Raw genomic sequence first — 16,729 nt, forward strand, 5'->3', positions numbered from 1 at the left:
TTTAGTATTTGACTATTATGACATTATCATATTTAGCTTTATTATTTTTAATTTTATTTCATTACATTTTTAACTTTTATTTGTTTCTTATAATTAGTTCTCCGTTACATTTCTGCCATTCAACCGTTTACTAAAAAAATTACCATTTTATCATTTCTTGAATCAGAAATTCAAAATGTTGCATTTCTGCAAGAATCACAGTTGTGATAACTATGAAAGTTTGGGGATAACTTTTTTATGGCATTTGGTAAACGGGAAAGTTTAAATTTGTCTAAAATTTTAAAAAGGTGAAAAATTATTCTTATGTATTGTGCAACATTTAATTTAGAAAAAATTGGTTCAGTGATAATCTAATTTCATGATATCAAGGAAAGTAAATCTCACTAGATACCAAGACTATGTGGTCTAATGATACCTAGATTGGACTTTCATTTGAAAGGTTATGAGTTTGAACCTCAGTGTTGGGAGTGATTGAGAATCTTCCAAATTTATTCAATTATATATTTATAATTTTTAGTGTAAGTTAAAGTCCCTTTTAAATATAAGAAATTTGTCCCTCTTACCATTGCGAAAGATAACAACACTATTTATCAAAAAAATTTGTCTCTCTCAACAGTTTTTGACATATATACTGTATTGTATTTTGATTATTCTTGTTGCAATCTGGATTTTTTTGACATATAATTTATTAATTTACAAGTGATGATTTATTAAATTCTCATCGTTATGTTTTTTTAATGTTTGTATGTAACAAGGATATATTAAATATTTTTAAAAAATTCTAGAAAAGTTTAAAGAAACTAAGCATCTTAATTATTATTTTTTTACGTAATTTCATTATTATGTTTCTAAGTAATACCAAATATAGTAATTATTTTATTTTATTTTTTACAAAGTTATTCTATCAAATACATTACTTGAAATATTTCATAAATTTAATTGATGACAAAGTATTAAACTTTCCTGTAGTGTAACAAATAATTTTCTGGTTGGAGGATAGAGACACGTTTACATTTAGCATTGTTTAAGGTGCAGGCGACGAATATTAAAGCCAACACTACAAGTTAGGACAAAATACCTAACCAAAAAATAAAAATCATAGTTAAATGACTTAAATCGTTGACTTATACCTATCTCCAAATTATGTCACTTCTGCTCAAATCCTTGTTCTTTTTTATGTTAATTCTTGAGACAAATAGGTTATAGTCAATTGTTATACCAAAACTTATGTATTTATAACTAACATATTTTATACCTACCATTAATAATGTGTTTGTAAATAAATAGAATGTATACTATGTTAACTACATATACATAATATGTTTCTCTGATTATTTTTAATGAGATTCGGAATCCCAAACTTTTTGAACGAATCCAGAAACAATTACTTAACAAATGGTTCATGGTTTTACACACTAAGAATGTGAATCAAAATCATAGTCAGTGTTTCGTTAACATTTTAAAACACAACTATGGAATTTGATTACTCCTTCAATTAAAAATCGCATTTCCTAATTAAAAAATGTATCATTCTGTCTCATTGGTAATATAATTTTTAAGTTTGATTTAGTGCTTCTAAATTTTTGCTTTTTGTTCATATTAATGTTAGATGTCATTATATTAAGATTAATTGCCTTGATTTTTTATTTGTGTATCTTTAAAATTTTTATTCTCATTATAAGGTCATACATAACCAAATATTAATATTGGTAATTGACAATCATTCCAATTCCAGTCTACTACCAAACCTGCAAAATATTTTCACAAAAGTTCATACCATTATCAAGTATTTTATTCCCATTACGATTCCTATTCCAATATGGAAACCAAATTTAACAGGGGCATAAAACGCAACTAGGTGGCAAAAAATGAGGGGGGAGTAATTATAGAGCTGTTCAGATACAACAATTGTGGAGAGTGCATCATCCACTCACCCAATAACAAAACTACAATGTTGATGCTAATTTTCCACTCAATATAATTTATTAATAATACTTACATTCTAACCAAATAACACCTCCATTTTGTTTTTTTTTGGGGGGTATATTACAGTGGAAAGATTAGGATTTCTTCCTTATAGCATGTAAGGAAAGCAAAAGAGTCATTAGTACCTCGCTAGATTCATTTATGGCATTTCTCGTCTTCGTTTGATCCTCGACGAGGTATGTTGATCAATCTCACGAGCTTCTGCCTATGTCCTTGCCGGAGAAATCTGTGCTCCCGAATGATCCTGCTGCAGCAGCCACATCGATGTTCCCACCCATGGAAGTCATTAGAGCAGAAAGCCCCGGGGAAGGGCCTCCACCGGCAGCCATCCCTAATCCCAGAAGGTCGAGAGTTGGATGTTTGGGATCGAAGACGGAGGGGGTCCCCAACATCAGTTCTTTCAAACCCGAACCCCCATCGCAGGGCAGACCGAGCCCCAGGCCTGCAGTAGCCAACGATGCCCCATCGGTCTCAATTTGTCTAGAAGGCGAGGACGAGGAAACAATCCCGAGCCCCCTTAGAAACGACGAGTTTGTTGCTGCTGCGCCCATCTGAGCAGCCTTCTGTAGTAATGCGGTTGCAGACATGGCCGGGGGTTGGGGTGCTGGACCAAACTGCCTTCGATCTTGACTACCCGGGCCAAAGATTGACGAACCGTGGTTCATTGCTAGGCAGAGAGATACGGTTTCTTTGGACGATGGCTGAGGTGCTATTTCAAGCGTCTTCTCGGGAGCCCCCATGGATTGAAACATGTCAGCAAATCCCGAGGCCTGAGATCTAGACGTCCCCGAAGGTGTTGCCGATCCAAATAAGCACGCAAATACACTGCTGCTACTACTTCCATTGCTGCTCGAACTGCTACTACAGCTACAGCTCCCGGTTAAGCTTGCTATCACCGTCGTTTCTTCCACTACCTGTTTGGGGGTGGATCCAGCAGGATTTGTGCTCGGATTCTCCGGCAACCCTGCATAATTAGTGATCATTAGTGAATGGAAACACAAAAGATATATTTTTTAAAAAAGATGTCAGGAAAAGTTTAAGCGTTTCTTATTAAAGAAGTGTAAAGGAAGAATCAATGATAGTCACCTTTCTAAAACACACTTTACTAATATCTTTTAGCTGAAGATCCCCTACCTTTTTTTCTTGCTTCTCAAATGATAGCACAGGAAAGTTTCAATTTTTAATTCGAAAATTCTAATTGATTCTCTATCCAAGTGCTATTTTGTTCAGATCAAACGCTTACCACTACACCAGTGCCACATTTTCGAAAGGCAGAGTGCTGGACTTGGCCCAACATATTTCTTACACGAAATTCTCACTTGCTAACAAGTTGCATCTACTAAGCATCACAAAAGAACAAGAACTAATAATAGACAAAAACAAAGTAAATTCCAAGATCAGTACCCCAGAAAATACAACATTTTTTGTTGGGTTGCTTATATAAGACAAATATGCTAAATTCCAAATCCTAGACAAATTTAGAAACTTTACACTTTGGAACTACCTGGATTTTGAACAGCCAAAACCGAGGGTATTGCAGGTGTTGACTGCGGGGTTACTGGTGGCGGAGGTGGCGGGGCTATGGCTGGCGGTGGCGGTGGCGGTGAAGATGATGGAGGGACTGGTTCCTCATCAGCAGTTGGAGCTGCCATGTCTGTCTGAGCTTTAGCACTCTCCACTGCTAAAGCATCACAGAATGCCCTGTGTGTAATAAAGCTATCTTTCCTACACCATTATCAAACAAAAAAAAGGTAAAAAACTAGTCTTCAGATATCAGTATCCAATCAAAAAAACTCTACTTTTTAGCTTGTTCTCTCTTTTAAAGAAATATAATAAGGAATCAAGAATTTGACCTTGAGAACAAAGTCCCACAATCACATTTATACTCCTTGGTGCCACAAATCTTGGAATGAGCCTTCAAATCAGACTGGACTGCATATTTCTTGGAGCACTTATCGCACTTCCACTTCTTCTCGCCGTGCTTCCGGCAGAAGTGCTTCTTGATTCCGGTCAAATCGCCGAGAGCTCGAGAAGGGTCATGGTGAACGCAGGTGGGTTCAGGGCAAACATAAACCTTCTTCTTCACCTCCTGGCTTGATCTCTGCCTTAGCTTCCATGGCAGATTGTGACCCCTTCTGTGAAGCTGCAAATTCTGGTCTCTTTGAAACCCCTTGTTGCAGATTTCACAAACAAATCTATTTGTAGCTAATAGAGTCTTGGGTGATAAAGCAATCACCTCTGCATCAGGATCTTGAAAACCCAGAAAAAATAAAAATCAGATTTTGGTAAATCCAATACTTAGCTTTACAGTCAAACGGATTACCTGGCATTCCGGGGAGGTTTCGCCTTTTCTTGCTGGTTGCTTTTGGAGGAGCCGCTTGATTCCCAGATGAAGAGACGCTGGCTTCGCCGGAACCGGTGGAGTCGTTCACGGCGGAGGAGTTATCGGCATCGACCGGCATGGCGGCGCAGATGTTCCACGGTCCTTTGGGGTCGCTAAAAAGGGAAACTTTTGGACATTTATGATGAAACTTTTCTAGGGTTTAGCTTTCTCAGCATCTACCAGTCAACCCCCAGCTCTGACCAACAAATAATTTCGGCAAAGAATCAACTCAAAGCTCAGCAGACAATAAAATCCGGCAAACAAACCCACCGGCGGCGATGCAAAACGGTGAAATTCAATCTTCACGCAAATTGGTTTCCAAACAAACAAAAAAGCAGCTTAAGTTAAGCAAATTTTAGGAGGAGCTCAAACTAAAATCTCGAATCTCAGAAAAAAAATCTTGATTTCCCGGCGAAACTTCTGGATAAGCCAAGTGAAGAGAATTCCGGGCGGGCGATGAAAGAGAAGATTGGTCGGAGAAATTGTCGGCTACCAAATTTATAGAGAGAATGATGAAATGAGAAGAGTGGGAACAGAGGGACTGAAACTGAAAAGTCGTCTCAGTTGGGGTATTCTGTCTTACTCGGAGAAAAGTATATGTGTGGGATGTTCAAATAATCAAAATTTTGGGGATAAAATAATTAGTCTCAGCTCAGAATTCAGAACTCAGAAGTCAGATAAAGATGGGGTACTAGTAGCTCTAATCTTTAAGCAATTTAATTTAACTAGGGTTAGTTACTTAACCAGTGATTGGATTTACACCCAAAAAAAAATGAAAAAATTAAAACACTACATATAATATTTACATTTTTATAAGGTGTAATATATTTTCAGTTCTCCAAAATTAAGGATTATATAGATAGAATATATGTGGTATGGTAATAAAATCTAAATTTGGAAAAAAAAAATCAAATTTATAAGGGTGAGTGTCTTTCCCGCTACAACTCCGACATGTGTGTAAGTATGTACGAGTTGGTTGAAGAGATAAGAACTATCCGCTTTTTTTTTTTTTTTTTTAATAGTGTACTCTAACCCTAAGGGCATCATCGCTCTTGTCCTATAAATTTAGTGGAAGAGATAAATCGCTAAATCATCTCAATTCTTGCCAACTCCAAATACTTGTATATTAGTTCTATACCCAAAAGTGTGGTACGCCAAATGCACAATAAGGTTTATCTGAGATTCACGGTATGCCATGGTCTTATACTCTTATTGTCGTTTTACTGCTTTTTATTTGTAACAAGGGAAACTGAAACCACTAATCGTATTAGAAAGATCTTGTGCGACATATTTAAGTGAGAGGATATTAACAAAAATTGAACTTGTAACCTTCAAATACAATATCATACTCCACCGACTCGATCGCCCCTTTCGAGGCACCTCATTTATTATTGTTTTATACGATAAGTATAATAATTAGAGCATCCATAATAGTTGAACTTCGGTGCGGTATTTGAGGAGTTTTTGTAAGAGTGATGATTATGAAAGAGAATATGGGAGAGGGTATAAAATAAAAAATAAAAAAATAAAAAAAAAGAATTTTGACAACAACAGAAAAAAATAAATAAAAAAGATGGTATTAAAGTCAGAGTGGCCGCCGTTGATTGGATTTACACACAAAATAAAAATGAAAAAAATTAAAACACTACATATAATATTTACATTTTTATAAGGTGTAATATATTTTCAGTTCTCCAAAATTAAGGATTATATAGATAGATAGATAGAAAGAAAGAATATATGTTGTATGGTAATAAAATCTAAATTTGGAAAAAAAAAATTAAATTTCTGGGTCTTGATAGAGAAATAAGGGTGAGTATCTTTTCCGCTACAACTCTGAAAAAATCAAATTTCTGAGTCTTGATAGAGAAATAAGGGTGAGTATATTTTTCGCTACAACTCTGACATGTGTGTAAGTATAAAGTATGTAGGAGTTGGTTGAAGAGATAAGAACTATCCGCTTTATTTTTTTAAATAGTGCACTCTAAGGCTCTGTTTGGCCGAGCTTATTTAGGAGCTTATAGTTTATTTTAAGCTACTAATAAGTTATAAGCTATTTTTGATAATGTTCCCAAAATAAGCTCCTAACTTAAAATAAGAGCTTATTTTGAAACGCTACCTGAGGTAGCGTTTCAAAATAAGCTCCTAGCTTTTTAATTTTTTTTTTCATTTTTATCCTTATTATTTTAAAGAAATGGCATAATTTAACCTTCCCAATTAAAATTATTTTCTATTCTCCTTTATCCGCAACTTTTACCGCAATTATTATTATTATTATTATTATTATTATTATTATTATATTATTATTATTATTATTATTATTATTATTATTATTATTATTATTATTATTATTATGAGATTTGCAACAATATTTCTACTTCATTATTAGATGCTAGATCATGATTATGCTAATAGTTTTATTTCAAAATGTTAATTTTTTGAAAGACAAAATGTTAAATTTTAATATGTAAACAAACTAATTTAAATTTTATGAAGATGTCATTTTTAATCTTTTTACATTTATCAGCTTATCAAAAAAGTTAATTTTACCAAACACTTTTAATAATAACATCTAGCTTAACAGCTCTTCAGTTTTCAGCTCTGAGCTTAGAGCTTTTCAGCTAGGTTTGCCAAACAGAGCCTAACCCTAAGAGCCTCATCGCTCTTGTCTTATAAATTTAGTGGAGGAGATAAATCGCTAAATTGTCTCAATTCCAACGAACTCCAAATACTTGTATATTAGTACTATAACCAAAAGTGTGGTACGTCAAATGCACAATAAGGTTTATTTGAGATTCACAGTATGCCATGGTATACTCTTATTGTCGTTTTACTACTTTTTATTTGTAACAAGGGAAACTGAAACCACTAACCGTATTAGGAAGATCTTGCGCGACATATTTAACTAAGATATTAACAAAAGTTGAACTTGTAACCTTCAAATACAATACCATACTCCATCCACTCGATCGCCCCTTTTGATGCGCTTCCTTTATTATTGTTTTATACGATAAGTATAATAATTACAGCATCCATAATAGTTGAACTCTGGTGCAGTATTTGAGGGATCTTTGTAATAGTGATTAGGAAAGAGAATATGGAAGGGAGGTAAAAAAAAAAAATTATAACAACAACAGAAAAAAAAAAGTTGGTATTAAAGTCAGAGTGGCCGCTAGCTAGCGGCCACTTTGACGGGTCCCAGTGGGCGCGTGTGTTTTACGCGCCCGCTGAGGCGCAAGATTGCGCCTCTGACGCGCAAATGCAGGTATTTTTTTTTTATTTCTCCTGCAAGAACTGAGTTCTGAACCGAGTTCTTGCAGGAGAGGAAAATTATTTCTTCAAAATTTTGACTTCACATCTGTTGCTTTAGTTTTTTAGAAGTTTTTTCTCTGAAAATAATCCCAAATTCTCCTTTGATGTAGATGCTCTTATGATTAATAATGTAACAATACTCATAAATAAATTGAAACTAAATATTCTTAGAGCATTTTTCATGGTTTTTTTTTTTTAAAAATTTTTTGTCAAGTTTTTTTTTTTTTTTTTTTTAGCCGGAAGAGAGATGAGAGGGGATGGTGTTTAGTGCTAATGAGGGGTTTTTGTTAGACAAGATAGAAGATAGTGGTCCCATTATCTCTTTTGACAATTTTCTTTCTCTCTTTTCATTTGTTTCACACTTTCACTTTCACGTGAAAAAAATCAGACAACAAACTTTGGTCATTGGTGTTGCTCTTATAATCTTATCTTATAATATGAATAAAAGCGGTACTATTAGTGACAGTCTAGTATATTATGATAGCAATACATAATATAACATATCATTTTGGTATATTAATTACTTTTACGATCCAAAGATTATACTTCAGTTAGTTTTTTGAAACTATTTAAAAGAGCTTTAGACTATTTATTACTTCATTCACAATGTATTATGTTATGCAATAATTTGTTTGTAAATTTTGTAGCAAAAAAAAAAAAAGTCAATTTATTAGGCTAATAATATAAAATTAAGAACAAAAATCCCCAACAAAAATATCTGATACAGGAGTAGAGCATTGAGTAAGAAAAACACACCCTAAAACTAGTCAAATATCAGGTCCTTGACCACTTAGCTAGAATTTAGTAAATTGGCCTACCTTAATTTAATTTCCAGGGAAATTATGATTGCTTTATCCTCTCATTTCTTGTCCAAAACCTAATTGTTTTTATTGGCTGATTAATGACATCTTAATCATAATCCACTAGTTATTATGAGGTCTGATCTAATTCATGTAACTTGACAATTCTTGCCTAATGTGGGCCCCCATCTTTTCACCAATAAATTTTTGGGGGGGAAAGGGTGGGGGTACCTCATACCTGGCACCACATTCACACAACTTCTTTATGATAAAACCAGTAAGTAATACGGGGATCGTTATGCTGTGCATCTGTATGCACCATGCATGGTGCATCCAGATATAAAAACGATGTCGTTTTGATGTTTAATTTAAAAAAAAAAAAATCAGAATTATATAACTACACATCTATAATTTCATCACATCCATAATTTCATAACTATAAATCCAGAATTGCATAACTACACATCCATAATTTCATAACTATAAATCCAGAATTGCATAACTACACATCTATACTCCATAACTATACATCCAGAATTGCATAACTACACATCCATAACTTCAAAACTATAAATCTAGAATTACATAACTACACATCCATAACTTCATAACTACACATCCAGAAATACATAACTATACATCCAGAATTTCATAACTAAAAATCCAGAATGAATGAACTAAAAAATGAATAACATATTGTTGTTGCTAGGAATCAAAACTGATTTTTTTTTAAGTAGAACGCGCGTTTTGATGCAAAACGACGTCGTTTTTGCATCCGTATGCACCATACATGGTGCATACAGATGCACAACATAATTTTCTCTAATACGGAGTACGTATTAGTCCGTAATTGCGGAGTACATTTGTTAGATACTAACAATATATGTAAGCATCATATATAATAGGAGAAATGGTAAAATAATTCCCTAAACTTTATCTGAAAAGTTAATTAGACTTTTAAACTTTTTAAAAAGTGTAATTACATCTTTTAATAACATGTTAGATTGAAGTAATGAAGTTCAAAAAAAAAAAAAAATGAAGCTAAATGACCTACTATTACATGTCATTAGAATTATGGCACAAATTTTATCATCTCCGACAATTATTTAACGGCCGAACCATCGTCGGTCGCCGTCTACTAAAAAAGGTGATCAACTTTGGTCGTCTTCCCCGATGGAAGGCGACTAGTGGTAATTTGTAATTTGTAATAAATAAATAAATTTATTTTATTTGTGGCTGAAGGCAACCTCGACTGGTGACTGCTTCTTCTTCGTTTTTTTTTTTAAAAAAAAAAAATTGTAATAAATAAATAAATAAATTTGAATTAAAAGTTTTTAATAGGTCAAGCATCTTGTGTTCAGATAACATGTAGTGACTCTCCCATATGGGAGGTCATGAGATCGAGTCTCAGGTTGGGTTGAGAAAGTATAGAGCAACAGATACTACAATGTAATAGAGTTAGTAGTACTCAAAAACACAAGTTTTTAATAGTATTTCGACTACTCTGGTCTTTTTTTTCTTTTCTTTTTTTGTACCAAGATTTCCACCGTCGAACAGAGTGACTAATTTCCTCGATGAATTGTAGACACCTCTTTTGGGTGGGACAATTGGCCTTTTTGGAGATTTAAGGTTGCTCCGGTCATATTAGTACAATTAAAAGTTACAAATCTTATTTTGACTACTCTGATCATATTATTACAATTACAAATTACAAATCTTATTTTGACTCCTTTGACCATATTATTAGAATTTTAAGTTACAAATCTTATTTCAACTCCTCTCGTCATATTATTACAAGTTACACATTTTATTTCAACTCTTCTAGTCATATTATTATAATTACGGGTGTGTTTGGTTCGCACATGGAATCAGAATCGGAATGGGAATCGTATACTTGGTAATGGTAATGAGTTTTGGTAAAAGTATTTTGAATGTGTGGTAGTAGGGTGGAATTGAAATGATTACCAATATTATTGTTTGGTTATGTATGATTATAATGGGAATAAAGAGTTTTAAAAATACAAGAACAAACAATCAAGACAATTTACTCAAATATAATTATATAAAGACATCCAAAGTACCAACATGAACAAAATAAATAAATAAATCTAAAAGCACTAATCCAAACTTAAAAATCAAATTACCAATTAGGAGGAGAAATAATGGAATGAAATCTTTATTTTATTAGGGAATGGGTTTTCTAATTAAGGGGTAATCAAATCTCATAGTAGTGTTCTAGAAATCTATCAACCAAATAATACCAATGACTTTGATTCTCATTTCTTGATAGCTAAACCCATGAACCAAACACACCCTACATATTACCAATCTTATTTCAACTCTTCTTGTCATATTATTACAATTACAAGTTACAAATCTTATTTCTACTCCTCTTGTCAACAAGTTACAAATCTTATTTCTACTCCTCTTGTGATATAATTACAATTACAAGTTTCAAATCTTATTTATACTCATCTTTTCATATTATTACAATTACAAGTTACAAATCTTATTTCGACTTCCCTGATCATATTATATTATATTTATTTGTTAAATCCTTTTATATCATTTATTATTTTTATGTATTTGTATATTTTGTTAAATACTTATACATAAGTTTTATATTATTAAACATAAATTATATCATTTGCAAGATTTTATTAAGACAATTAAACCAAATTATCTATTATTAAATATATATATATATATATATATATATATATATATATATATATATATATATATATATAAATTAAAAATTAAATTACATCAAACATAATTTTAACAAAATTAAATTGTACTAAAATATTATGCTTTTTTCTATTAGTTCCTTTTACATCTTTTATTTTATTTTTATAAATTTATATATTTTGTTAAATACTTATAAATAAGTTTTATATAATTATAAAAATTAAATTCTACTAATATATTATCCTTATTTTATATTAAATTAATTAAATTCAAACTAATAAAATATAATTTGTGATATAAATAATAATATTTTAGTAGAATTTAATTTTATTAAAATTATGGTTTAGGTAATTTAATTTTTAATTAATATATATATTCAATATTAGGACATTTATTGCACCTTTCGCGTGGGGTGGGGTGGGGGGTGGAGTGAGGGGGTGGGGGTGGGAGAGTTTTGGGCTCCCAACCAACACCACTCCACTCGGAGTCTCCCGACCTCGTTTGGTCGGATCCCTATCTAACTTCCCGACCATATCATTCAACCTTCTCATTGATTTTCCGGTCACATCCAATTCGACCCGAAATAATATACTTTATCACATCTATTTCTTTAATGTAACAAAACTAATTAGATCAATTCTTTTTTTTTTTTTTTTTTTTGCAAATTAGCACCATTAATCTAATTGCACATGAGACACTGCCAACAAAAAAATAAATAAATAAATAAATAAAAAGTAGACTAGCAATGAAGACAAAGACAATGACAAACCTAAAATGTGAATTAACAAAACTTAGAGTAATTCAAATCAAAAGTAGTATCTACTACCTAATACTATAAGTATTTAGATAAATGCAAATGAAACATTAATTTTAGTTCCAACTATAATGACCTTCCCCTATTTAATCTTACATTAAAATACTTTTTTAGGCTACTTCATTCCTAAAGTCAAAGATTGAACCCTTGACCTTTGATTAAGGATTATTAAATCCCTTCCTGTAAAGAAATGTATGAACTATCTAATATTCTCTGTTGTTCATTACAGAAGATGTACACCCCTATATATACAAACTATAAGGTACATAGAAAGGAAATAGAATCAATAAGAATAATAATAATAATGAAACCAAGATTACAAGAGAAAATATTTGCTAGAAGAAATATGTGATTTATGTGATTTCTTGTGATTTCTGTGATTTCTTTCCTTAACACCCCCCCCCTCAAGTTGGAGCATGTAACAGAGAGATGCCCAACTTGGGAATAAGAGACTCCATGTGTGTCTTGCCCAACGCCTTTGTATGAATATCAGCCAACTGTTGTGTCGTAGACACATGCTCTGTTTGTATCACACCTTGTAATAGCTCATTACGAACAAAGTGACAATCAACCTCGATGTGCTTTGTTCATTCATGGAAGACTGGATTCGCTGCAATGTGAATATTAGCGGTACTGTCACAACGAATCTGCATAGGAGTCGTATGGTGTATCCCAAGAGAACGAAGAAGACCTTTTAACCACTTCAATTCACATGTCACTGCGGCCAAAGCTCTGTATTCAGCTTCGGCTGAGGAACGTGCAACTGTGGTTTGTTTCTTTGTTTTCCAAGAGATGGGAGAGTCGCCTAGCTGAACGAACCATCCGGTCAACGATCGTCGAGTCAAAGGGCAAGCTGCCCAATCTGAATCGCACCATCCAGTTAATTGCAGAGTATTTTTAGCGGATAGAAAAATACATTGACCGGGACTTCCTTTTAGATAGCGCACTACTCCAAGCGCTGCTTTCCAATGATCATCACGGGGATCTTTCATGAATTGAGCCAGAGTATGGACAGCATAAGCTAACTCTGGCCGGGTGATTGACAAATAAACTAGACGCCCCACTAGGCGACGGTATGGTTCGGGATCATCGAGAAGCGGGGCTTCAGATAAAGCAAGACGATGATTGGGTTCCATAGGAGTACCCAGTGGTCGAGCACCTAGTAGACCTGTCTCAGAAATGATATCAAGAGCGTATTTTCTTTGACACAAGAAAATACCAGAAGAATTCCGAGCTACCTCTATACCAAGAAAATATTTTAAAGTACCAAGATCCTTCATATGAAAACAAGAGGCCAAGTAGGATTTAAACTTGGCAATCATAACTGTGTTATCTCCCGAAATAACAAGATCATCAACATACACCAAAACATGTACCACACCATGATCACTGCGCAACGAGAACAACAAATAATCAGATGTGGACCGTGTGAAACCATACCCTTTCAGAGCACTTGACAACTTTGCAAACCAGCACCGTGGGGCTTGTCTTAGCCCATAAAGAGACTTCTTGAGTTTGCACACCACGTTGGACTGTGACGGTGCGAACCCCGGTGGAAGCCTCATGTAAACTTCCTCATCTAAGTCGCCATGAAGAAACGCATTATGCACGTCCATTTGATGTAGCTCCCAAGAACGCGTTGCAGCCACAGCTAAAAGAGTGCGAACAGTTGTTAACTTTACTACCGGGGCAAAGGTCTCATTGTAGTCAAGACCCTCAACCTGATGATTGCCGAATATCACCAGTCGTGCCTTGTAGCGCTCAATGCTCCATCAGATTTTCTTTTTATTTTGTAGACCCACTTACTCCCAAGTGGCTTCTTGTGTCTGGGAGCAGGTACAAGTGTCCATGTGTCATTCTTCTCGAAAGCATCAATTTCCGCACGCATAGCCTTCCTCCATGGTTCACACTAAATTGCTTGACGAAAATTTCTGGGCTCCACTTCGGTATCAAGAGAAGCAAGATAACATTTATGAGTCAAGGAAAACTTGTCATACCCAATATAGGTAGTGATGGGATACTTGCATAACGTGCCAGGCGCTCCAATGACTATGTATGTTACATAATCTGTAAGGCGAACACTAGGAGTACGCGTTCACCGTCCTCGGCCCTGTGCATCGGGGTCAGCAACTTGATCAAGGCTCGGATCAACTAGGACAGGGACTGGAACCTCCGAGACTGCCACCTCATCTCTGCCGGTAGTAGTACCGCCCACGGGCAGGTCGTTGGTCTGGGTGGCTGGTTCGGCGGGTGTCCTGGCACCGGGGACAGGCCGAACACTATCCACGCACTCCTCCTCCTCTTCGGGGATGAGGTTGTCCTGGTTAGGAGGTGGCGACTCCGAGTCTGCTTCTGTTTCCTGCGTAAAGGGGAACACATTCTCCGAGAAAATAACATCTCGTGAAACAATAATTTTCCCTGTGTCTGAACAATAAACATGCCACCGTTTCTGGCTAGGAGGATAACCAAGAAATATTCCAGGAATACTCCGTTCAGCAAATTTGTCTCCATGTCGCTTCTGATTATGCACAAAACATCTACAACAAAAAACACGAATGTGAGATAAAGGTGGAACCCCTCCATAAATTTTATCAAACGGAGCAGCCCCCTAGCAAAGAAGAAGGAGTCCGGTTGATGAGATATGCCGCAGTTTGAACACACTCGCCCCAGAACTTTATAGATAGAGAAGCCTGAAATCGGAGTGCCCGCGCCACATTGAGGATGTGACGATGTTTACGTTCAACCCTTCCATTTTGTTGAGGCGTGGAAACACAAGATGTTTTATATATGATGCCGTGTGTACGGAAGTATTCTTTCAACCCTTCAAACTCTGTCCCATTATCACTCCGAACACACTTGACATATTTTTCAAATTGACGGGTCACCAAAGCACAAAATTGTTGGAACATAGGGACCACATCGCGTTTTGACTGCAACAAATATACCCTAACTCCGCGAGAATGATTATCGACGATTGTCAAAAAAAATGTAGACCCATTCAGACTTGGTGTTTTATACGGCCCCCATAAATCACAATGCACCATATCAAAAATGCCACTAGAATTATGAATGCTAATAGGAAAGCTAGCACGTGATTGTTTAGCGCGTACACAAATCTCACAAAAATTATTAGCTAAACAACTGTTCTTAATAGAGCCTGCTAAAGGGACAAAAGACAAAACACGAGATGAGGGGTGTCCAAGACATTTATGCCATAAATCAAAACTATGTTCCTTAACTGCATTAAACGCTTTTTCTTTTCCATCTTGTTTGAAGTAGTAAAACCCTTCTCTATATTCACCCACACCAATCGTTGTCTTTAGGTCCTGTAATACACAAGATTTGTCTGTAAAACGTGCTTCACATTTTGAGTCCTTCGTCAGTTGGGAAACAGATATCAAATTGCAACTTAAAACAGGAACAAATAAAACATTCATCAAAATCAAATTGTCCGTCAAACAGACCGTTCCTGATCACTGATATAACCCGGCTTCCATCTGGCAAACCAATGGTACAAGGGTCTGTTTGCTGAATATTACTCAATAAATTAATATTCCCTGTCATGTGATTTGATGCCCCTGTATCAATAATCCAGCGAGGTAAAGGAATACCTGACAACGATTCGTTCAAAGTTGACCCTGTTGGAGACAAAGACAAGGCATGACGAACTGCATTCCACTGCTCGGGAGTAAGATTGTCGAAGTCCGGAAAAGCAGTGAATGACGCGTCAGCGGTTGCGGCATGTGTTGTCACCTGTCCGCTGGGATGTTGTCCGAATATACCGCGACCGTCATTCCTGCCGGCTCTCCCACCGCCGCGGTTGCTGCCACGGCCTCCTCCACGGCCACCACGTTCCCCGTTTCGACCTCCAGACCATCATTCCGGATAGCCTATCAGCTTAAAACATGTGTCAATAGTATGACCGGGCTTTTTGCAGTTGGTGCATGTAATCTCCTTGATAGTTGCAAACACCGCAGCATCACTGGTGCCTCCTTTAGTACCACAGACCGTGACACGAGCCGTCTCTTCCTGGACCAAGATATTATAAACCCGACTCATAGTAGGCAGGGGTTCAAGAGACAGGAGCTGTGAGCGAATAGAACTATACTCCCCTTCGTCTAGGCCCATCAAAAATTGATGAACACGCTCTTCTTCATGTTTTTTGTCTAAAGCAGCGTCAATTTGGCAAGTGCATTTTTTGCACACACAAGTAGGATAACGATCCACATCAACAAGATCATCCTACAATTTCTTCATTTTACCATAGTAGGCCATTATGGTGAGACCCCTCTGTTTGACCTCCGTCAACTCGCGCTTAAGTTGTTGAACCCGTAGCCCATTAATTATAGAAAAACGAGCTTTCAAATCATCCCAAAGAGTAGATGCAAGTTCAACATGAGAGATCGTGGAACGCAACGTTGGTCCAATCGTGTTACGTATCCAGGATACCAACAATGAATGGTTCGTCCACCAATCATCCACATCATCAGAAGTCGGTACAGGTAAGGGTATAGATCCGTCAACGAATCCGAACTTCTTTCGGGCACGAAGAGCAAGTCTCATAGATTTAGACCACTCATCGTAATTATCCCCTTTCAAAACAACTTGGGTTAGAAGCATACCCGGGTTATCGCTAGGAGAAAGATCGTGTGGAGAGATACGACGACGACGTACCATCGTGACATCGTCGTCGTTATTGCTAGCGTCTCTCTTGTCAGCATCGACGACCTCCGTGTCTGTCAT

The 16,729-nt window shown here is 35.6% G+C and overlaps 2 protein-coding genes across 2 annotated transcripts; both read right to left on the reverse strand.

Moving 5' to 3' along the window:
- Positions 1–1,874: 1,874 nt before the first annotated feature.
- On the reverse strand, positions 1,875–5,028 carry LOC109151203 (protein indeterminate-domain 2-like). The gene is made up of 4 exons (XM_019299124.1): positions 4,310–5,028; positions 3,840–4,236; positions 3,491–3,711; positions 1,875–2,950 (listed from the first exon to the last, which is right to left on the reverse strand). The coding sequence occupies exons 1-4, from the start codon at positions 4,446–4,448 to the stop codon at positions 2,178–2,180; spliced, it is 1,530 nt and encodes a 509-aa protein (XP_019154669.1). The 5' UTR covers positions 4,449–5,028; the 3' UTR covers positions 1,875–2,177.
- Positions 5,029–14,081: 9,053 nt separating this feature from the next.
- LOC109151135 lies at positions 14,082–16,729 on the reverse strand. Its single transcript, XM_019299052.1, has 6 exons — positions 16,249–16,729; positions 15,910–16,152; positions 15,598–15,852; positions 15,451–15,514; positions 14,648–15,394; positions 14,082–14,523 (listed from the first exon to the last, which is right to left on the reverse strand). The coding sequence occupies exons 1-6, from the start codon at positions 16,727–16,729 to the stop codon at positions 14,082–14,084; spliced, it is 2,232 nt and encodes a 743-aa protein (XP_019154597.1).

Source organism: Ipomoea nil, unplaced genomic scaffold (genome assembly GCF_001879475.1).
Source record: "Ipomoea nil cultivar Tokyo-kokei standard unplaced genomic scaffold, Asagao_1.1 scaffold2283, whole genome shotgun sequence".
Lineage (NCBI taxonomy): Eukaryota > Viridiplantae > Streptophyta > Magnoliopsida > Solanales > Convolvulaceae > Ipomoea > Ipomoea nil.

Bases quoted from the DNA above. Each gene is read 5' to 3' on its own strand.
- LOC109151203 (XM_019299124.1), bottom strand. From the start codon at position 4,448: ATGCCGGTCGATGCCGATAACTCCTCCGCCGTGAACGACTCCACCGGT. The intron at 4,237-4,309 runs GTAATCCGTTTG...TGGGTTTTCAAG, and splicing joins AAACCTCCCCGGAATGCCAG to ATCCTGATGCAGAGGTGATT. The intron at 3,712-3,839 runs GTCAAATTCTTG...ATAATGGTGTAG, and splicing joins TGTGGGACTTTGTTCTCAAG to GAAAGATAGCTTTATTACAC.
- LOC109151135 (XM_019299052.1), bottom strand. From the start codon at position 16,729: ATGACAGACACGGAGGTCGTCGATGCTGACAAGAGAGACGCTAGCAAT. The intron at 15,515-15,597 runs GTATTCCTTTAC...AGTAATATTCAG, and splicing joins TTTGAACGAATCGTTGTCAG to CAAACAGACCCTTGTACCAT. The intron at 14,524-14,647 runs GTGTGTTCAAAC...TTTTTGTTGTAG, and splicing joins TCTATAAAGTTCTGGGGCGA to ATGTTTTGTGCATAATCAGA.